Source organism: Drosophila nasuta, chromosome 4, assembly GCF_023558535.2.
Source record: "Drosophila nasuta strain 15112-1781.00 chromosome 4, ASM2355853v1, whole genome shotgun sequence".
Taxonomy (NCBI): Eukaryota; Metazoa; Arthropoda; class Insecta; order Diptera; family Drosophilidae; genus Drosophila; species Drosophila nasuta.
The window spans coordinates 550,141-571,627 of record NC_083458.1 but is presented as its reverse complement, the minus strand read 5'-3'; the positions used below and the strand labels follow the sequence as shown (position 1 = coordinate 571,627).

Genomic DNA, 21,487 nt, shown 5'->3' with positions numbered 1-21,487 from the left:
CTGTTATCGGTAATCCTATCGATAATTTACATATAACTTTCACAAGAAAGAAAAACAAAAACAGTAAATTAGTTTCTTGTTTACTCATATACATATGTAGATGCTTGGAGAGTTGAGTTTAATCAAAATCAAATTAATTAGCGGTTTTGTTAAAACGTTAACAGCTGTAATGTGAAAAATAAATTGTGAACCATTCATTTGTGAAGCACGCCTATACATATACATTTTAATATCGGAGATCTTAATTCTTAGGTTTATATACATGTACGTATGGAAGTGTGTACTTACATAGTATGTATGTATGTATATGCAGTGAACACTGGTCAGACACGCTTTTAATCTCAAAAAATATTCAAAGGAATACTACACACACATATCTATGTATGTGTGTATAAATTTTGTATAACTTTAATTAATTGGTAATTCATTTACATGTACACAATTTTGTATGGTAATTTGTAAATGGAAAACTTACATGTGCATTACTTGAATTTACATATGCATATATGCATTAATATATTAATTCAACATCCCAATAATCTATAATGAGATTTTGAATTGCTGTGAACTATGAGTAAGAAATCTTAACTGTGGAGTCCGGAATGGAAATTACCCTATTGTGGTTTTCCCGTACCGATATTACCTTTTTTTTAAAATATTTTTATTGTTTGTTCGGATTCTCTATAATACTTTTCTATTATGAATTATTTAAAGAATTATTTCTATGTACATACGTACGTAAGACGTAGAAAAGTAAAATTTACGCATTTCTCCATTATTTTGCTCATTCAAGACAAACAATGGGCAATTGCTTAAAGATAAATGGTTCTGACGATATATCACTACTTCGGGGCAACAACGATACTATTAGTATACAGGAACACAATGGGACACTTTCAATATATCAGGCAAGTAGTGGCAAAGACACATTACGCTTTATAAACATAAAAAGGACACAGATATATATATATTTATATATATATGTTTGTAACGTGCACAAGTTTTACAGAATGAACCATTGCCGCAAGTATTCTATCCAGCGTCGTCTCCAGATAGTCGATCCGTCGATACCACCAACCAAATGGAAGATCACATTAAAATAGCGAAACGCATTGGCCTTGTTCAGCACCTACCTATTGGCACTTATGATGGCAACGCGAAAAAGGCACGGGAGTGTGTTATTTGTATGGTTGAATTTTGCGTAGACGAGGCTGTTCGCTATTTACCATGCATGCACATTTATCATGTTCATTGCATTGACGATTGGCTGATGCGAAGTCTAACTTGTCCCAGCTGCTTGGAGCCTGTCGATGCGGCATTGTTAACGAGCTATGAAACTACATAGCCAACAACAAGTGTGTTTTTGTAACAGCAGAAAGACTTCCATGCTGCTTTTCCTGCTTTTACAAAATATGCAATTACTAAAAATCATTTTGTATTGTTCTCCAATCATCTAAACTGATTGTTTTCCAATGTTCTAAACACCTGGTCACATTTTAACATGTTCGAATTAATTTAATTTGACTTTAAATTAAATACTACATACCAACTTGTATCTACTATATTAGATAATATATACATACATATATTGTACTGTACATAAACTTCAGAAATGTAAAAAATTGAATCATAGATGATAATCTGTATTTGTATCTAGCATAATAATAGTAATATTAAACAATAAAATAAATAATATGATACAATCATAGCATATATTGTCTAATATTTTGACATTGTAAAAGCGTGTGAACAATATTTTTACATTTACAATAGGGGTGTCGGAAATATATCGAAATATCGATATTTTTCCTCTTATAAAAATATCGCGATATTTTTTGGGAAAAAATAGGCGATATTGATATATGATATATCCACTGAAAGTGTGAGCGGAGATTCTTACGTGACCGTAAGCTTAGTGATTCCAATGATTAATACAAAATTAAAAGAAACGAATGTGGTTACCGCTGAGGGCATCGAAACAAAAGATACCCTTCTAAAAATATCAGAAAAGCGATTGAGTGGGTTGCTGCAGAATAACATACTGATGAAAGCTAATATGCTTGATCCTCGACTTCGATATGCCTCTTCACGTAAAAAATGTCACCGATGAAATCATTAAGCAGATGGTTGAAAATACACAAACAGAAATACCTACTGATTGCGGAGAACAGGACATGGTCGCATTAAGCGTACAGGAAAGTTTTTTAGATGCAGATCTTTGTGCAGACAAAAGGACAATAGAACTCCGAGACTCTGTTTTCCAGAGTACCGAAAGAATGGAAAGCATCTTTTCTTAAGTAAGCCATTTTGTAGTTGGAATTCTGGATCTCGCAAATGCCAACTATGCCCATGCTAGCGAAGCACAGTGGTTCCGTCAGAGGCCAAAAATCAAAAAATGTGATGACATATTTTTAAGCAAAATGTATCAAAATTGTCTCTTAAAAGTCCAAACTTCTCTTTGGCATACCGGATATTACTGGAAATCTAACGGTACTTTCTAAAAATAGATTTGCAATCGTGAGCACGTGTTCATTTTGGCAACGCAGCTGCGCTTTGGAAGTTATTTCTCTCTTTCAATTCGCCCTTTAAAGTGATCAGTCGTACGCTGCAATGCTCCGATTTGAATGATTTAACATGAATTATGAAATTGAAGGTACATATTTACTTTAAATTGAGATATTAATAATTAACTTTCCTGAAAAAGTTTTTTCGTAAAACTAATTTGATCGAATAACCCTTTTTTGTGTATTTTTTGAAAGTATATTTAATGTTTAGTTAGACTTTTAGTTATGTTCCAAGAAAACCCAGAACTTGGTATGTATGTTTTTGTGATCGTCTTATTTTAGGTTACTAAATATTTTAGAATTAGCTGCCGAAATTTGCCGATGTGTGTTTTCTACTAATATTACTAAAGCAGTTAAAGGTGAGTCTTTGCTTATTGTGCTGTTGCGCTTTTGCGCTGTTGCTTTGTCTTCGTCTTTAGTGGTTTGTGTTTTTGCAAAAATATTAATTTGTAAATTATTATTTAAATTTTGATTTTGGATTTTGATAGGTGCATCGCAAAAATGTGTTTTTCCACGTCTGCATATTTTTAATATGTGGTGCACAGGTAATGGAACCAACGCCAAAAAATGAGGAAATTGATTTCCGATGTGCAAGCGGATATTGAAAACAACGGCTACATTATTCCAGAGTTGAGCAAAGTATCCAATAAAATTGAGAACCTCTGCAAAACAATTGTAACTTTTTGGAAAAATTACAAACGGACAAAATCTGCAGTTATTAAATATCAATCTGGATGGCTTAATAAAAAAGAATCAATTTCAATAAAACGCCCCTATTGCAAATCAAATCAAATAGAGGAAAGTGCTCATCGGGGCCGGAAATTATGGGAATACTAGTGGACAAACCTAGAGATGGAGGTATAGGATCTTCAAACAACGGAAATATCGCAAGGAAATTCTTTTGTAATGCAGATTTGAGCTCCGAAATAACAGGAATCGATGCATCTTTGATTCACAGATGTGCAACATTATTGCAAGCCATGGCATCGGGATTCAAAATTAATGTGGAGAAATTTGAAAATTACGCGCTGGATACAGCCAAATATCTTATAGCTGCATATCCATGGTACTATTTACCGGCTACCGTCCATAAGGTCTTAATTCATGGTTCAGCTGTAATACAGTATGCATTAGTGTCGATAGGAGAGCTTTCAGAGGAAGCAGCAGAATCCAATAACAAGGAACTAAAAAAATGTAGAACACAGTCGGAAAGTATCTCTTACTTTAACAAACACAGATGTCATTAACTATTTATTATTGCGTTCAGATCCATTTTTAACAGGACAGAGACAACTTCCTAAAAAAGATAGGTCGAGTTTGCTTACATCTGTCTACGAATTACTTGATGATGCTTTATAATTTTTGTTTCATTTATATTTTGTTTGTTGATTTTTATTTTAGTTTTTTAAGAATATGTATAACTACGAAAAATATCTTCCATACCAAAATCGTAATAAATTAGATTAAACAAATATGTTTTTATAATTAGGTATCGATTGTTCCTATGGGAGCTATAGGATATAGCCGATCGATATGTCCGATTTTTGTTGCTATATGTTTAGACAAATTTGCTAAATTATTATTATAAATTTCAGCACGTTATGACCATTATTAGTATTTTTGGCCGCTCTTCCATACAAGCGGATCCACTGTGCGAAGGTGGCATTAAGTTGCTTAATCATGCCTAGGTCGGTTTCATCTGAACCGTAGGCTTCTGCCATAAAGAGTATTGTTTCAGACTCCCGTAGTCGTATGACATACCAGCATGTAACCGAACGAGTTTTTCTAAAATAATTAAATACACATTTATTTTCTAATTAATAATTAAAAGAATTAAGTACAAATTCCATAAATTAACAATATCATTTTAAAATATATCATGTCTTATTATATTAAATAAAATTTAGCACAATGGGCTGAACTGTGCTCTATATCATATCCATAATAATTTTATTTTCTATTGCAAAGAACTTAAACAAGAGTTGCTTGAGAGATGGTACAATATTTTTTTTTTCTATTCACTTTTTAAGTAAAAAAAAGTCTATTGTGTCTTATTTGCAGTTCATGGTTGATGAAATCAAATATTATACCGTTTTATTTTTATTATACATTTTCTTAGGCCAAAAGAACAGAGACAGGAAACCTTTATTCAAAATTAGCTCAACATAAAAAATTGTCAAAAATACTCGATATATCGATTTTTGTTTGATATTTCTTAATATCATCGAGTGATATTTTTTAAACAGCAAATATAATCAATACGATATTTTTTCCAAAATTCAACAACCCTAATTTACAACTCATGTAATTATTTGAATTTGGCGAAAATATAGGGGCCTCAACTATCGATAGAAATATCGGTTGTGAAACAAGTCTATTTTTTCGTGAATTTATACAATGATTAGACTACCGCGTCTACTTGAAAGGTTTTATTCAGTGATACAAGCTCGTACACCAAAAACTCGTATCACAATGTAAAAGTATATGTTCGTACATTTAAGTCATTATTATAATAACTGTACTTATTTTTCCAATATAATAACGTAATTTGCCCTGTTAAAAGCTACTAAATTCGGAAATAATATTCGCTGATTTTCAAGCCATTAATGATTCGACTGCAAAAGATTTAACTTTTTTTTAAACAATGCGGCCAATGTAAGCACAATATTACTCTTCAATTAAATAAATTTCAATTAAATAAATTCAGGCAAAATAAATTTTATATTTCCATAACTATGTTTATCAAATCTTTTCGAAAAAGTAGTCTATTTACAGGCACAAAAAAGGACGAATGTGCATCCGAAACAAAAAAAAGCAGCTCGTTGGCGAGAAAGAAGATAGTCTACGTCCGTTTTGAACATGTGTAGTACAAATACCTTTCAAAGTATTTTAATATGGTTTGATTAAGCGCGACAATAATAAAAAAAGTGACAGTAGTAAAAATCAAAATGTAATACAAATTATAAGTTTATTTTAAAACAGATAGACCCTCATATTAAGGACTCTTGCACCAAGTCTAGCACAATCCCCAACAGAATGTATAGAGCTGAAAGTTTGCTTCAATAAGTGCATTCTTTCAGACCGCTAGAAGATCAATTAAGCATTTCATTATTTTTAAAACAACTAATTTCTGACCCCTCTTCGAATTCGGAAATAAAATTCCGCCGTCGGCAACAATTTTCGTTTTGGTGAGCGGACAATACATCTGTCACAATGAGTTATCGTCTAAGCTTTCGTAATTTTGGTGGAATGAACAGGATAAAAATACTTGTATAATGAAATGGAGGGCACTAATTTGGTAGATGTTGGTTAAAATATGTTTTTTAAAAATTAATCTGTTTAATTGATTTAATTAATTAATTGCTAAAAGCGCATAAATAAAGTAGTTGAAATCGTTGGGATGAAATCGGTTAAAAAGGAGGTAACCCATTTTTGTGGGAAACAGGTGATTGTCGTTCCACTGTTTTTTAAAAACGTATGTTACAAAACTTTATTTGTGAAAAGGAGAGCAACCATCTTACTTTCATCTAAGCAGGATGGGATCATTCCTATATGAGTTCTACCCACGCAAAAAATACGAAATGCGTTTGTTCGCGTTGTTTACTTCTGACCAGCTGTTTCAGTAGTAAGAAATGAAACGTTCCGACAGCAATACGTTGACCAAAAACTTGTGAAAGCTGTAGCATCGAAACACGAAAATGTCGGTATAGGTACCAAAACTAAAACGAAAAGTGAAAACCACAGCACGGTTCAAAAATTAATTATTTAGAAATCCAGCGTGGGAAGGAACCAGAAAAGAATCGTGTGATGTCATTTGCGCAAGCATAGCTGTAAATTCCACTGCACTCAGTTTTTTTACGTTTCGAACCGACTTTTTTTTTCTTAAGGGTTTTTACATTGGGCGAACGTAACATTCGACCTGAACGGAAAAAAACTCCACTGAGTGCAGTGGAAAAAGGCTTTTACATGATTTGCACAAATCTAGATCACTCGTTTATATAAAAGTAGTCATTTAGGGTATCTGTAATATCATATATTTGGTGTTAATCACCACCCGTCTCTTAAGCACCTTTTTCACAGCACCAAAAACTTAACTATTCTCAGTTCTTTTCCAATCAGTTAAAATGTTACATTTTTCCCCATGTAATGCCCTGTTCCCACAAACCACTCATATCCACAGGCACAACAAATGCAAAAAAAATGGGCAACGGTAAATTTTTTAGTGTGGCCGTTCTGATGCCAAACAGCTGCGCAGAATATAAACAAACAATAACCACCAAAATATCAATAATAGAGCAATTATCATAAAATTAAAGCAGAATGATTTTTAAAAATAAGTAGTGCCATTCCAAAGCATTTTTATTTTCAATGTTTGCTGTGGTGAGCTCCGTTTCGATTTCACATCGATAAAATATCAAAAAGGCGTGTTCGATTTCCACATTTGTTATCGATATTTCACATATCACAAGAACCGAGTTTTTTATGGGATTTTATTTCCACTTCACTCGGTTTTTTTACGTTTTTTAAAGTCCCGTTTCGGGGCAACGGTAAAATTCTCAATATGGCTCTGAAATGTCAGCTGTTCAAATGTAAACACGAGATGGCGAACAATTTAAAAACAGCACGCGCATTTTAAAATGGAAAATTTTCTTAAATTACAGGATTTTTATGAGGATTTTGACGAAGTGAAGGAAAAAAAATTAACGGAGTATAGATTATAGGCCATTGCCAATAGTAAAGAAATCGCCATCAGTTTGGGGCTATGTACATAAGTAGATTTGCTGGCAGCAATGTAATATTTGCATAAATACATTTACTTTTTAGCAACGGCATGGGTGTTTTTGGAAGCGCGATGTTCCTGGAAACAACGAATCATTTTTTGAAGATAATTTTCGAATTAATAGGGAGGAGTTTGGCACCCTTGTGGAGCGCCTTTGTGGATTGGCCAAAAAAGCCACTACATTTCTCCTCCCATAACTCGAACAACATAGCCTCGTGGATGCCACTCCACGATATTGACGGCTTTCGAGTTTTTTGGCTGATCTAAAATATAAAAAATTTGCTTTAAAAAGCAAAATACAATTTTTATTTTTCTATTTTCATACCTTGGCGCACTTAAATGTCAGCAGTTTGTTTAGTGGTGAGCTCTTTTTCGTTGTCATATCGATCAAAATATCGCGTAATTACCCAAAAAGTACGTTCGCTATTAGCTCTACGTAGCTCGCGAACGTAGAAAAACTGACTTTTTTTCTTATGGGTTTACATGGGACGAACGTAACATTCGGCCTGAACGGAAAAAAACCAAAGAAAACCGAGGTTTCGGTGCAGTGCACATTGGGATGAAATGCCTTTATTTTGGCCAAAATCTAAAAAGTTCGTGTTAATATATCAATAATGTTACGATTATTTCAAGCTACGAAAAGGTCGTAGACATCGAAAATATTTAATTGGTATTTTGTATCGTTTTCCACAAGCCGTTGAAAGTCAGCTGTTCTTGCCACGTGGTGCGTGCAAGCTTGCTGACTTGTCAAGTTTCTTAATTTCGGCGTTCTCGTATTTTCAAACAGTTTGACCAATTAAAAAAACCTTAAATTGGAAAATGGTTTGTAGAAAATATTTGTAATTATATGTGCTTTTGTGTTGTCATGTTTTTAATGAAATACGTAAACAGTAGCTTTGTTGGTTCTAATCTTAAAATATTTGTGTATCGTGGAACATATCTAACAAGATACAACATTCAAATAACAACTTATTTGGTAGTATGAGTTATTATGTGTATATTCATATAGTATTTAAATAATTTAATTTGCGGGAATTTGCGGGGGGGTTAGCAAATAGCAAACAACGTCGAGGTGACTTACCAGAAGTTTGGCTGGATAAAAATCGCAATGTCAACGCTACTTTTGACTGGGTTTGCGTCGACGTAATTCCAAATGATTCCGGAAAACGATTTGAAGATGATTAAAAAACAAAATAAAAAAAAAATAAAATAAAAAAATTCACAAATAATACGGGCAGCAAATTCTCCAAGTTTCAACTTTCTAGCTTTACAATTACGGTTATGGCCAAAATAAAGGCATTTCATCCCAATGTGCAATGGAAATAGGCTATTATGGGTTTTTACACGAGGCGGAAGAAACATTCAAACTGAATGGAAAAGAACCGAGTTTTTTTGGTGCGGTGGAAACGGGTCATTATTATTCATGTATCGATATATAAAATATATTAAATAAAATAATATATAATAATATTGTATTAAATTTGTATGTAAATATCTCATACAATCTAATAATGTAATTAAAACCCTAATCGTAATCTGACTTAATTTTGGAATAAAGTATTGAATAAAATTTATTGTCTTGGAGAGATGTTGCATCCCTTCTGCATGTCTGTAAATCAGGCTATTCCTGACGAAGTCTTGGCCACATTATGTTCATATTGCAAGCTTCACAAACATAAATTCTTTCGGCGCTGCGCATTTTTAATTCCTATTAACTAAATAGTAAGTAAATTCCAAAATATTCTACTTCATAGCGGATGATTAAATAAGTATGTATGCATGAATGTATTCGAGAATTGTGGCAGTGTAATTAAAAAAGATTTAGATAAAGTTTAGAAATAGTAAAGGACATCCATACATGACAAGACAAACTTTATTAATGATATAATAAAATTGTACAAATGTGTTACAAACATACACATGTCTGAACATACATACATATGTTAAATACATTTGTATGTATGTATACATTTGTATTTATATACATAGATATCGTTATGTATGTATGTCATGTTATTGATTTTTATTATTCAACTTATTCAAGAATATATTTATAATATAGAGATTAGGAATACTTCCCTATACATAATTCTACATATTCCATTTTTTTCTTACGACTATTGACACACAACTTGCTTAAATATTTTGCAAAAGAAAATCATTAAAATTACAAAATTCTTTCAGAATCCACAAAATGGTCACAATCGAGCAAATAAACAGCTATTTTGCCAATCTCAATCCTGTTGCCCAAAAGATTGCGTTCGACATAAGCGAAGTAAAGGCGGCTTATGATAATGTGTGGTTTACATTGAAGTCAACTGAGCAAGATGATATATTGAATGATACTATGATGAAACCCGAAATAGCTACACGATACAATCAAAATATATTAAGTTTTAACGCTGTTCCTGAAATAAGCGAAGATATGAAGAAAGGGCCTACGAAATGCCAGAAATTTAAAAATAATTATTATAATTATGATAAAAAATCTCTAAATACATTCAATATTCAAAAAGTCGGGTTAAAAATGATCCACGACGAGACCATTGGCGACTACCGCGATGAGCATTCATTCCCATTCAGTTATAAAACCCAATCTCAAATAAACCTATCTGTGATCGTTAGCAATAGCGGTATTTTTGTTAGTGGCGACAAGGATCAGGTTGTCAACGAATCAAGTATTGGTGTTGGCAATGCACCGATTATGACTGTTAATAGCAAAATGGAAGACACAGGTAATCAAAGCTTGATTCAAAATAAGACTACAGCGGAATTCACATATTTAAGCGATGACGACCAAAAAACCATATTATCCGATTTGGGGTCGAAAAATACTCGACAAGGTAGTTTAACTTATTCAACTGAAAATGATTCCGAAGATAGTACCAAAGATGAATATGCCGAAAAATGTAAATTATTGCCTGAAAAAGTTCAAATTCCTAAGGGCTTTGATTTTCTTAGCAATTGGTAAATATTTTTTTCTAAATAATATGTTTCTGTCGAATAAAAAAAGTATTAATACGAATATAAGAAAAGAATGTTGAAAATATTTAAATATTTGGGCATTATCTTTTGTATGTTGACAGCTCTTGCATATTGTCATAAGCAATTAAATCATTTATAGTTTGCAAATAATTCTTAGATGTCAACAACATATTAAGCAACATATAAGTTAACTATCAAGTCGATAGCTGCTAAGGAGCAGCTAGCACTCCCTTCTTTTAGTTATTATAATTTTTAACATAGTAATTAACATGTAAATAAATAAATAAATATAATTTGCAAAGCAAAGCAAAGTAGAATCGGAAGTAATAAATATAGATTGCCTAATAGTGTTATTAATACTAGACAATCATGTTGCTTCCATGTCATCGTCTGCATATTATATATTATATATATAATGTATGTAAATATGAAGACAATGACGATATACTACAGAAAAACTACATATGTAATTTTCAGAAACTTAGATTTGGGTTAGAATCCACAAGCCGACGATTAACCATAAATAAAATAATTTTAATAAATATACCAATATTGTTTGCTAATATTATTATTATTATTATTTATATCGAATAAAAATATTTTTCGAGGATTACAATGTACAATATATTGTTAAAACATAACAAAATTAGTCAAAATTCGCTTCCTTTTCAAGAGCAAGCACATTCTATAACTTGCATATTGCTCCATGTCGATATTTTCAGCTTATCACTATGCTCTTCGTCCACATGTAATATCTCAATTTCGGTGAGCTTTGAAGGGACACAGCACGGTCGAGGTACGCGATTGTGATCTTGTTGCCATATTAGACTCTGCAAAAGTGCATGGTGGTGTGCTGGATTGTGGCGTGGAGGACATCGACCCTTGCAATATCCAGCATCGAAAGTTTTTGGCTGAATGATAAATTCGAAACCCTTGATATTCTTGAAGTCAACGTCCAATTGATGTCGACAACACCGTTGATGCGCTCTATAGCAACTATTTGGCAATTTTTTTATGGAACCTTGGCCTTGTCCATAACGATGGTAAAAATAGTCGTTATGACTTTGATTGTTCCACTTCAAATTTAGAGTTTGTGGGTGAATTGCTTCTTCACTGTGCGTCCGACCAATCTGACCAATAATGTTTAACACCGGCGTCAAATGAAATTGGTCTTGGATGTGGTGGGATGTGGATTCAATTAAATGCGGATTTAATGTTGAAACTTCACTTAATATCCTTGCTCCTATACGTTTACATTTATCGCATTGTATTTCAATGCCAAGATTTTCGCGAGACTTGTTCAGCCAGGATCGAACTGCTACGGTCACATCGAATTCCAGCCATTGACTGTAAGTTTCATCTCCTCTCGTGGCGCTATAATTCAAATCGTTATCGAACTCAATTTGGCGGCCGTCTAGAATTTGACGTTTGTTCAATCTCAGCAATTGATAGACTTTTAAATTTAAAATGTGTTTTTTCCTTTTGCTATTGTTTGGTTTTTGAATGAATGTTTTTGATTTACGATAGTTATTAATATGATCGTTTTTACAGTCCGTTCCGTTTTGTGCATGCTTTTTATAATATCGATTATTGGTTTTTCGACGAAATGCTTTGGAATCAGTTTCTACTGACCTTGAGTGTATAGCCAGCGAAGGATTATATAGAATCATTAGCCTCACATTAGCCTCATTGATTTGCTCGTAGTTGAATTGAGCATCATTTACCATTAATGGGAAGTGTAAAAGAATATTTGTCTTATCGTTTTCGTCCAGTTTGTTATGATTGCCAACACGTCTATGGGAATTCTTAAAGTGTTTCGTTGATCTTATGGCACGATCACTACTATGCCTCCGTTTACGTGTAATGTCCTTAAATTTACTTGTTACGATGCTATAAATCTGAAGATGAGTTGCAGTATTCTCCATGTCATCATCGTCATTGTTTTTCCGAATTTTTCTTTTTCTAAGGCGCTCTAAGTATTCGATATATTTCCTTGAGTATTCGATTTGGCTTATATTTGCCTGTAATAATCAAAATAGTTAGCATCGGTACTATGGGACAACATTTTCACAGATTAAATTTATTTCAAGCTCGAATAATAGAAAGTTTAAATATTACAGTCCTCTAGTACATTTATGTTTTACAAATAAAATTTTACAAGCATCTGCTGTGTGCAATTAAAAATAAACTAAAATATTCTTGTTGGGCTGTGCTAATGATAAAATGAGAAATAAACAATTATGTGCAAGCTATTTAAATTGATGATTTAAAGTAAATAATTTATGCAATTAAATATAAATGAAATTATTGCTATTACTGAATATTGTCAAAACATGAGTATTACAAAAAAAAAATTGTTGCCACACTTTAACGTTATCTTAGTTATTAGATAATGGTGGTTCAAATGAATCGTCTTACCTTTTTCATATCTGGAAGTTTTTTTAAGCCAAGTCCATTCATAACTAGTTTGGTTAGTTTATCTTGACTATTTTTCGAGTTTTTGTATATATTGTGATTGTTTTTGTGTTCACCTGATGTTGATTTCAATATTTGGCTGCTAGCTTCTTTTTTATGTATAATCTTATGTATTGACGCAGTACTATCTTTAACATTAATATATCGTTTAGTTCGATTTGTCGAGGCAGAAGTGAAAGAATTCACGTTTTGCACGGAATTTGTACTTAAGAACTTATTATTTGACTCATGGACAACTTCAGCGTAGAAATGTTTAGATTGACTTAAAATTATCAGACTATATCCGTTTTCCTTTGAATGATTGTTATAGTATTCGTAGAAGCTTAGTGGATTTCTTCGAATAGTTTTAGGTATTTGATGAGCCTGATGAGTTTTGTTACGTATAAACTTGAAGCTGTTTACAACTGAATTGGAGTTAGCAATTGATAAAGGAATCGGGTCTAAAATATTTTGAGCATTGGTTTGTTGTATCAATGTTTTGTGCATACTTAGGAATGGCAATAGTAAGACAATGATAAGACATAATTTTGTTAATGTATACGATAAATACATAACATGTGTCCGAAGTCGTTTCAGTTGTTGTATTGCCAGTTCCCGTTGCTGTTCTACATGTTGCTGTTCTTTTAACTCTCTTTTAATATTCAAGAGATTAAATACAATATAATATTTGGATAGATGTTTACTAGCTTCTCCTTTAATAGAATAAATTTGTCGTGCACCTTGCACTAGCCCATGTCGAAGTTGTCCTCCAATTCCTCCAATTTCGAATTTATTATAATTCCAAATACTTTTGATTATTTCGGCATTCTGTTCATTCTGTATTGGCATTTTAATACCACATGGCCTCAAAAACGGCTTACATGAGTTATATATATATTTGATATTTTGTAGATCGCTCGCTACTCTTCTTACAACAGTTAATTTAAGTAAATTCGCTGTCTACGTCAGTTGAACATTTTACAAATACTGATAAATTAAAGTAGGCTCCTCGCAAAGTTAAGATTAACTTTAAGATCACAGTGTAACTTAAAATCTTTAATTGCATATGGTGTTGCATACTATATATACATACATACATATATGTATATGTATGTGTGCGTGTTTGTATGATTACAATCTTGTGTTTCACATTAATAAATTCCACGCATTCATTTTGTTTGTTTATTTACTTCCGAATGCAGCAAACAAAATGACAGATAGAAAGCTAAACGAACTTGCTAAACCAGCACTTCAGAACCGACTGACTCACTGAAAACCCCAAAGCAGAGTCAACCGTCAACATTAAACAGCAACAGCCGCAAAGTATATATACATATACAATATATATACATACATTTGTATATAATCAGACTCATGCTAGTATAGACAAACATACAGACACAAAACATATGACGACATGACACCTACACAATAATGATGCTACATTGGTGATCGTATATTTAGTAACACTTATTTTTTACCACAAATTTCGATAAATGAATAGATTTTTTACTTCTTAAGGAACGTTTATTTCTATGCTAGTGCATTTTTTGTTTACCCTGGTTCCACCCACACACACACACACGATACCTTACAACCCTACTTATTCATATTCGTTAACATTGTGTCAAAGGTGCATTCAAATTGACTCTTTTATGCAAAAAAATGCTGAATGCAAAACCTTTATGCCACGACAATTCATCGCTATGTAAATAACATGATAAAGCCGACTTCGCGATTTCCTTTCCGTTCTGCTAAAATAATATCAATAAGTGGTCAGTGCAATAATTCTGTTTTCAGTGAAATCACTATCTGGGCTGTTTCACATATCTATGCAATCTTCGGTTAGGTTAAATCCATAGTAGCTGAGAAGAATGCTAGAGAGCCTCGTCGATATTTCGTAATCGATTGCTGGCTATCGCCTCTGCCACATTTCCTACTTCGTCGCTAGGTGGTGTTTTACCAAAACGACACATTCTACGGTCGTAAGCGCCATCTGTTAGACTTTATGCAATTTAGATTTATGAACAACTTCCGAAAAATCCATCGAAAACTGCATTATTGGCACGACAGCCCGCTGACTTGCAACTTCGAGTTTCGAACCTCGGACGCAACGCACAGCTGTACGGTTTTTTCGACATGCCAACTTTTTTACAAATTTGAAATTTTATTCAAACAATATTATTATATTTAGAATATGTTAATTTTCTTTAGCAAAAATTATGGTTAAAGTGCGCTATTGAAAAATTTATAAATGTAAAACTAATGCATTCATTTGCTAGTGCAAATATATGCAGAAGCTGAAAACTGCAATTTTGAATACGTATTATTCAGTAGTTTTAATAAATTGAAATATGGCAAAAAAAAAACTGTTGCTGTTGTTGTTAGGCCTAACTTGGTTTCGGTTGATAATCTGGTATATTTTATACTCTATGAATATATGTATTTTCAATATATTTTGAACTGTTGTCGTTGCCGCTCAGTTGTTGCTACTGGCATTGCTGTGTGACACCTATCGACTCGACTCTATTGCAACAGCAGTGCCTGCCGCTGCCACCACTGTGAAGGCCTATCGATATCAATATAAATTAGGGCAACCGCAATATAAAAGCAGCAACAGACATTGATCTTGTGACTTTTATTAAATTCAATATTAATGATTATTGTAAAGTTGGTGAATATTCATTAGTTTTGAACAAATTAAATGGTATGATCCATTTTCAAATCGCTATTACTTATCGATGGCCAGTTCGCTATCGGCACTACAATGAGCAATGAGTATGGCATCGATACATGACGAGAAATAATTAAATAATTTCAACCGAATAAATGGAACGATAATATTGCCGTTATACAGATTTCGCCCAATTCCAATAAATATTTTCATATAACATTAATTTATTTTCGTATAAACATTTTGTAAATTCTAGTATTTTTACAATTTAATTTTATTTATTTCTAGCATTTATTTTAGCGCGTATTTTTCTTGGTTCTAATTTCGACTATGTGGCAACCTTCTGGGACATATGGCGCGACACAAGCAAACATGGCGTTTAAAAAAGTGTATATCAATAATTAAATGTAAAAAAAAAACGAAAAAACACTTCCAGAGAAGCGGTCACGAGCATGCGCCCAATCGAGTATAGACGTCAATCATCCAATTTCCTATTGGCGGAGAATCTTTGTAAATTGTTTAGATATAGTTGCCATCTAGCGTACACATGGTCCAGCTGAGGGTCTATCGCTGTTCAGCGTAACCGTGACATTAAATGGATATTTTAATAATAATTGCAACACAGAAATCTTTTAAAATTGTGGTCTGCGGAAGAAGAATAGTCTTTCTATGTAGGAGTTTATCGAGATATCTGACTAAATAAGATTAATTAGACTTAGCTAATTTCAGAGAAATATAACATACATACATACATACATATCTATTGTGCTCGAAAAAATTGTTTTTATATGACTATGACGGACAAGCTTTCTTCCTTTATTATTATAACAGCATATATTAATGATAATATAAATATGTACGGGCTGGTAGAAATGAAAAATTTCATATTAATTTTTGAGTTGTTTACATTTATTATATAATCGTTTACATGTGTGGGTTTTACGAATTATGAAATATGTAGTATTTATACAGATTTTGGTATATGCTTTCTTATTGATTATCGGCTGCATGATCGAGTATCGAGTATACGTTATCGTTATTGGAATTCGAATTACATAAAATTCGATGTACAGGCGAAGTTTTATATTAAATTGTTACATCAGTAAATATAAATAATATATAAATAGTTTTCTAAGTTTATCCATATATAAATAATTCAATTAAGTAATAATAAAAATTCAGTATTTGAAATGTATTCGTTTTCTAAACAATTTCGTTGATATTTCTATTGCGTTCAATTTATTCATGAGTTTTTCTTGTTTCTCCATGTAAATGAAATATTCAAGCAAATTTTCAGATGGATATCGCAAAAAGTATAATTAAATAAATTTTATTTAAATTTTAGTTAATAATTACTTTTTTAATCTTAACAGAGAAACACAATTAGCATAAGTGTACTAATTTGCATACAGATCACTATGTACAAATGTTTTGTTATTAGAACATTTTTATTAATTCCCCAATTACTTTTGTGATTAGGAAAACTTTCACTTTTGTTTTTGTGATTTTAGTTAAAAGTATCTTTAGTGGACTTTTTGGTATATTTGTTGTATTTCTATCTTTTCATACCCTTCTTAAAATATTTGTAATAATACATTATTCATTTTAATAATCATTATTAGTATGATAGAGTGTTTTTTTTTTATGTTGAGTGTGCTATGTTTTTATATATGTATGTACATAATAATCAATGATGAATCAATGTATTAAATGCAAAGTAACTAATTGTATGAGAATTTTTGTTATGAGTTCAGTTCGTAGAAAATCGTCGAGATTTCGTATTTGTGATATTGAGAAAAGCATTCATTGATGATGTATAACAATTAATAATGTATTTGATCAGATCGGAGGGTAGAAATTTTAAAATAAATACTATATTTAAAATTTCGGTTCAAAGATATCGAAAAAACACTATATATGCTCCGCGCGCGTTTAGGTGTCGTATAACTTTGTGAAACATCTGCTATCCCTGATGTACTTGTAGAATTAGTTGCAGTTCTCCACGGCCTATACAAGAAATAAGTCTGATGTCTCCGACTTAGTGCATGCACTGCCAGTTGGCGATGCGGCTGAAGCTAGCGAGTTTGCTCTAGTTGCCGCAAGAGGCGAGCGTAAATCTTGATTGAGACCCGCTTGATTTTGTCCACATTCGTAATAATATGATGAATCTATATTAACAATAAAACAATATAACGATATACAAATATATAAATTTTAAGTGCTTACAACTGCCTTTTAGAAATACTTACTGATTAATCCACTACTAGTGCCATAACTATACGAACCATAAGCACCACCATATTGTGTATAGGCAGGATTATATGTGTAATCTGTACTTGGCACAACTGGACCGCATGCTGCAAAGAAACACGTAGGATTTTCAAGTTCAGACAAACTATTTTGATAGGATTTTAAAGTTATCGACTGTTTATAATTTTATGCAATAGACTGCGTTCAATATGATGTGCAAAAAAAAAGTTTCTTCTGTTATTATACCCGATACCCAAAGGATAAATAATGTTTAGAAAAGTATTTATTCAACCTAAAGCATCAATTTTTTTCTGGACTTTTCTTTCTGAAAAAAGTTATTTTCAAGTTAAAAGTAGTGTGTTCCAGACTCAATTAAAGTATTGTATTTTTTAACTTCCCTGTGTTGGATAAAAGTACAAAACACAAAACTAAATTACCAAAAATAAATTGAATCTTAAAGGTTTGGAGTCTCATAATGTGTGTACATACATACTTATGTGAAATGTTATATAATAAAGAAAGAGCCACCACCAAGTAAATGTATAGTGATACAGATTTCAACGTCGACTTCGAAGAACTTGTGAACTGAATTAGTTTTAGTAGTAGCACTTGCCTGCGGAGTAGGGACTAAAACTGGGAAGCAATGTGGGCGTCGTATAAATCGAGGCATTATTGCTGTTGCTTATTGAATTGGCCTCGACTTCGGATCGTATTTGGCCCGTCGAAGAACTGTTAGTGCTACACTGTGACTGTAGGAGTATTAAAGAAGGTGGGACATTGATATTCGTGCCTTCTTGTTGATGTAGTTGTTGATTCTCGATATTCATCAGAGGAGCTATTGGTATATCATGATGTTCGGAATGGCCTATTCCACTGGGATGCTTTCCAAGGTCATTGCGATGTTGGCTCTTATTATTGCACTTTTCCTCTCCCGTCAAATCTACGCTGCCGGACTCCTTTGTTGTTTGATGATCGTTTCGTTGCTCAACTTCAACTCCAACTCCAACTCCAATTGTTGATAATTGTGCAATTGACGAATTATTGCAACTTGCAGCACTTGACTCAATAATTTCCATATTCGTTGAGTTTCTGTCGTTGTCCAAGTTTGTTATTGTTGCATAACTACCATTTTCGATGGCTATTGCTAATTGTTAAAACCATTGTATAAATTATTGTACTGACATTTTAAATGTGTCGAATTTTTTTGACGTTTACTGACATGTGATTTAATATGAAACATCTCATAAACAACCAACCAACAAGCCATAAAACATGTAATTGGCATTTGCTCTGTGTTTCAAAACCAATCCAAATTAATAGCTATAAAATCGGTAGTTAAATAAGCACTAAATGCCACTCAACCTAATAAGTAAAATACCACTGGCGATGTTGTTTTCTTTTAACATTTTTGGGAAACTATAGTTTATAGGCTACCATAGAGTCGAAATTAACAAGTCTATATCAAGATGCCTTTTTCTATCTTATGGAGTGGGTTTTTCTGGTATTTTATATAATACACAATATTATTTTATTTCATTGATAAGGTTTATGCTTATCTAATTACTTTTTACTCGGAATTTACGAAACGTAATGCCAAAATCGTATTGCCAAACGCAAAGAAAAAAACAAAATTATGTAAATGCCGAAAGTGACGACGATCCTATGAATTATATGTAAAAATATTTTAATTCAACAAGTGTAGCTAAATGCGATTTAATTAGACAATCTCAAAAGTCTTGACTTTTTTGTTACGTAACACCATCGGGTTTATTAATTTTGACCAAATTAATTTTTTTTTTTTTAAATGGCTACTGAATCCCATCATTCTTTTTTCAATTGATGTTCACATTTTTATTTTTCAATATTTTGTTGTAAATGTCCATATTTAAATTTCAAAAATTAAAAATTAATTTGCAGTGTGCAAATAAGGAGAAGCATTTACAAGTAATTTTTGTTTTCGGATATCGTTGTGCATTTTGTATGCAAAAAAACATATGGTTCAGTCGTTTTGTGACGTTTTTCTTACCTGTATAGAAGGGAGGAATGGTCTGTTCCTGTACATTTGTGCTAAATTTCATATCTTGCAAACTTATAGGCACTAGGGGCGTCAATGAATTGTTGCCTACAGTTACAGTTCATAGATTTAATGAACCAGCATGGCACATACAATCAAAATAAGAGTAGATCAAAAAAATAATAAACAGTACAAAATTAATAAATAAATAAAACAATACAATTTTACAAAATACATGTAGGTATATAATCTGCAGTCCTTTGCAGAGTGGTAATGGAATTAAACTCAGCGTGACCGTTTAGAGAACAAGTTCAATCTAAACTGAAAGCTGTTGAAGTACTTAAAACTATCTTTGATAACCAAATTTCTCAAATTAACTATTTGTCGAAATTAAAATTAAAAACAATTAAAGATGAAAAATTTAGATTTTGGATTGGAACACGTGTGTCAATAAATATTTATAGTACCATAGACTCTGAGGATCTAGGTTTTCCTTAAGACATAAGCCTATAGCTATATCGACAAGTATACACATATTTTATGGAATGGATTAACGCTAGTTCGCCCTCGAAGGTAAATAACTGTGTTATCATACCTTACAAATTAGTGTGAAAAATTTAACCTATATCCTAAACGATTATAAACGATTCCGATGACACTCAAAATTCGCTTTAAAACTCACCAATTGAGGATCCGATGGGTGGCGTATATAGAGTACTCTGGCTTTGTGATATTGTTGCAATACTATCATATAACATTGTAGAATCATTCCCAATAGTACTCCCGACGCTTGCACTAGCACATGAGATTGAGTTGGAGGAAAACGCATTAGGTGGCGCCTCATAATAAGTAGGCACGCCGTTGTTGCTGTTAGTTGTTAAATTGCCCAGTTCGGAGAGCAATTTGTGCTCATCTTTGATGCACCATTTGCCAGACCATATCTAAATAGAAGTAGAAGTAGATAAGATGCAGAAAATGTACACATTGAAATTGGTGGCAAAATCGGACTGATCGGCAAAATTTACGTTTTGATATATATGGTCTCCACCGTAAGCGAACCTCTGCCGCTTCACATCCTCCTCAACATGCATATTTACATCCCGATTTTCATCTAAAAGATAGCATATAAGTGTAAATATGTCGAATTATTGTTAATTTTGGTATAATAAATATTGTCAACAATATACAATCATGTCATCTCTATAAAATAAATGTGTATAGCGGTTTAAATCTCTTTAACTCTTTTTTTCTTTCTCTATTTCTGTTACCGTTAAATCGAGTCCAGCAGAGCTCTCGGTTTGCGTAACCTTGGTGTGTATCGATTGCAGATGATAACGAAATAATGCGAAATGAAGTAGTAGTCTTAAAAAATACTCATATAAAACCAAATTAAATCGTATGTCCTGGCTACTCTCCGCTAAAACCAAGCTTTCACTGGACAACAAAGTTCGAATTTTCAAGTGCATTTTAGCTCCGAGCCTGTTCTATGAAATACAGGTGTATGGTATCACAGCTAAAATGCACCTCAACAAAATACGAGTACTTCAAGCCAAGACGCTGAGGCGGATCTCAGGAGCTCCATGGTACATGAGAACGGCGGACATCGAGCGCGACCCCAAAGTACCAAAAATTGGCGATAGAATACAGACAATTGCCCAAAAATATACAGAGAGGCTTGGAGGTCACCCTAACAGCCTGGCTAAGCGCCTAACGCCAGCTCATCGCACTACAGTCAGGAGAAGACTTAAACGATGTCATCCTCAAGA

At 32.6% G+C, this 21,487-nt stretch overlaps 4 protein-coding genes and 1 long non-coding RNA gene across 14 annotated transcripts in view; 2 read left to right on the top strand and 3 right to left on the bottom strand.

Moving 5' to 3' along the window:
• The first annotated feature begins 30 nt into the window (after positions 1–30).
• LOC132794926 (RING finger protein 11) lies at positions 31–1,706 on the top strand. The gene is made up of 3 exons (XM_060805235.1): positions 31–264; positions 794–908; positions 1,010–1,706. The coding sequence occupies exons 2-3, from the start codon at positions 801–803 to the stop codon at positions 1,343–1,345; spliced, it is 444 nt and encodes a 147-aa protein (XP_060661218.1). The 5' UTR covers positions 31–264; positions 794–800; the 3' UTR covers positions 1,346–1,706.
• A 596-nt stretch (positions 1,707–2,302) lies between these two features.
• LOC132794923 (uncharacterized) lies at positions 2,303–7,031 on the bottom strand. Of its 2 annotated transcripts, none has more exons than XR_009633378.1 (3): positions 6,634–7,029; positions 6,086–6,283; positions 2,303–4,349 (listed from the first exon to the last, which is right to left on the bottom strand). It is a non-coding gene; the product is annotated as an uncharacterized LOC132794923 (long non-coding RNA). The 2 variants fall into 2 exon arrangements; XR_009633379.1 differs by lacking the exon at positions 2,303–4,349 and adding an exon at positions 4,370–6,024 and having other exon boundaries at positions 6,634–7,031.
• Positions 7,032–8,775: 1,744 nt separating this feature from the next.
• Positions 8,776–16,264, top strand: LOC132794921 (uncharacterized). 2 transcript variants are annotated; one of them, XM_060805230.1, is made up of 3 exons: positions 8,776–9,066; positions 9,529–10,079; positions 15,746–16,264. In XM_060805230.1, exons 2-3 carry the CDS (start codon positions 9,539–9,541, stop codon positions 15,838–15,840), a joined length of 636 nt encoding a protein of 211 aa, XP_060661213.1. In that variant the 5' UTR covers positions 8,776–9,066; positions 9,529–9,538; the 3' UTR covers positions 15,841–16,264. The 2 variants fall into 2 exon arrangements, with proteins under 2 accessions (XP_060661213.1, XP_060661212.1); XM_060805229.1 differs by having other exon boundaries at positions 8,778–9,066; positions 9,529–10,311; positions 15,746–15,807.
• LOC132794919 (uncharacterized) lies at positions 9,996–14,058 on the bottom strand. The gene is given in 3 exon segments (XM_060805219.1): positions 9,996–11,047; positions 11,049–12,350; positions 12,748–14,058. Coding segments are annotated over 3 exon segments (2,220 nt in total). The 5' UTR covers positions 13,633–14,058; the 3' UTR covers positions 9,996–11,014.
• A 999-nt stretch (positions 16,265–17,263) lies between the features above and the next one.
• The window catches only part of LOC132794917 (paired box protein Pax-6), a 33,309-nt gene continuing 29,085 nt past the window's right edge, over positions 17,264–21,487 (bottom strand). For 5 of the 8 annotated variants that reach the window (XM_060805215.1, XM_060805210.1, XM_060805211.1 and 2 more), the window contains 6 exons: positions 20,747–20,832; positions 20,404–20,662; positions 19,734–19,829; positions 18,321–18,851; positions 17,707–17,814; positions 17,264–17,625 (listed from right to left, as the gene is read on the bottom strand). In XM_060805215.1, coding sequence (XP_060661198.1) covers positions 17,465–17,625; positions 17,707–17,814; positions 18,321–18,851; positions 19,734–19,829; positions 20,404–20,662; positions 20,747–20,832 — 1,241 coding nt within the window. In that variant the 3' untranslated portion in view covers positions 17,264–17,464. The remainder of the gene's footprint in view (positions 17,626–17,706; positions 17,815–18,320; positions 18,852–19,733; positions 19,830–20,403; positions 20,663–20,746; positions 20,833–21,487) is intronic. The other 3 variants (XM_060805216.1, XM_060805218.1, XM_060805212.1) reach the window with 2 other exon arrangements.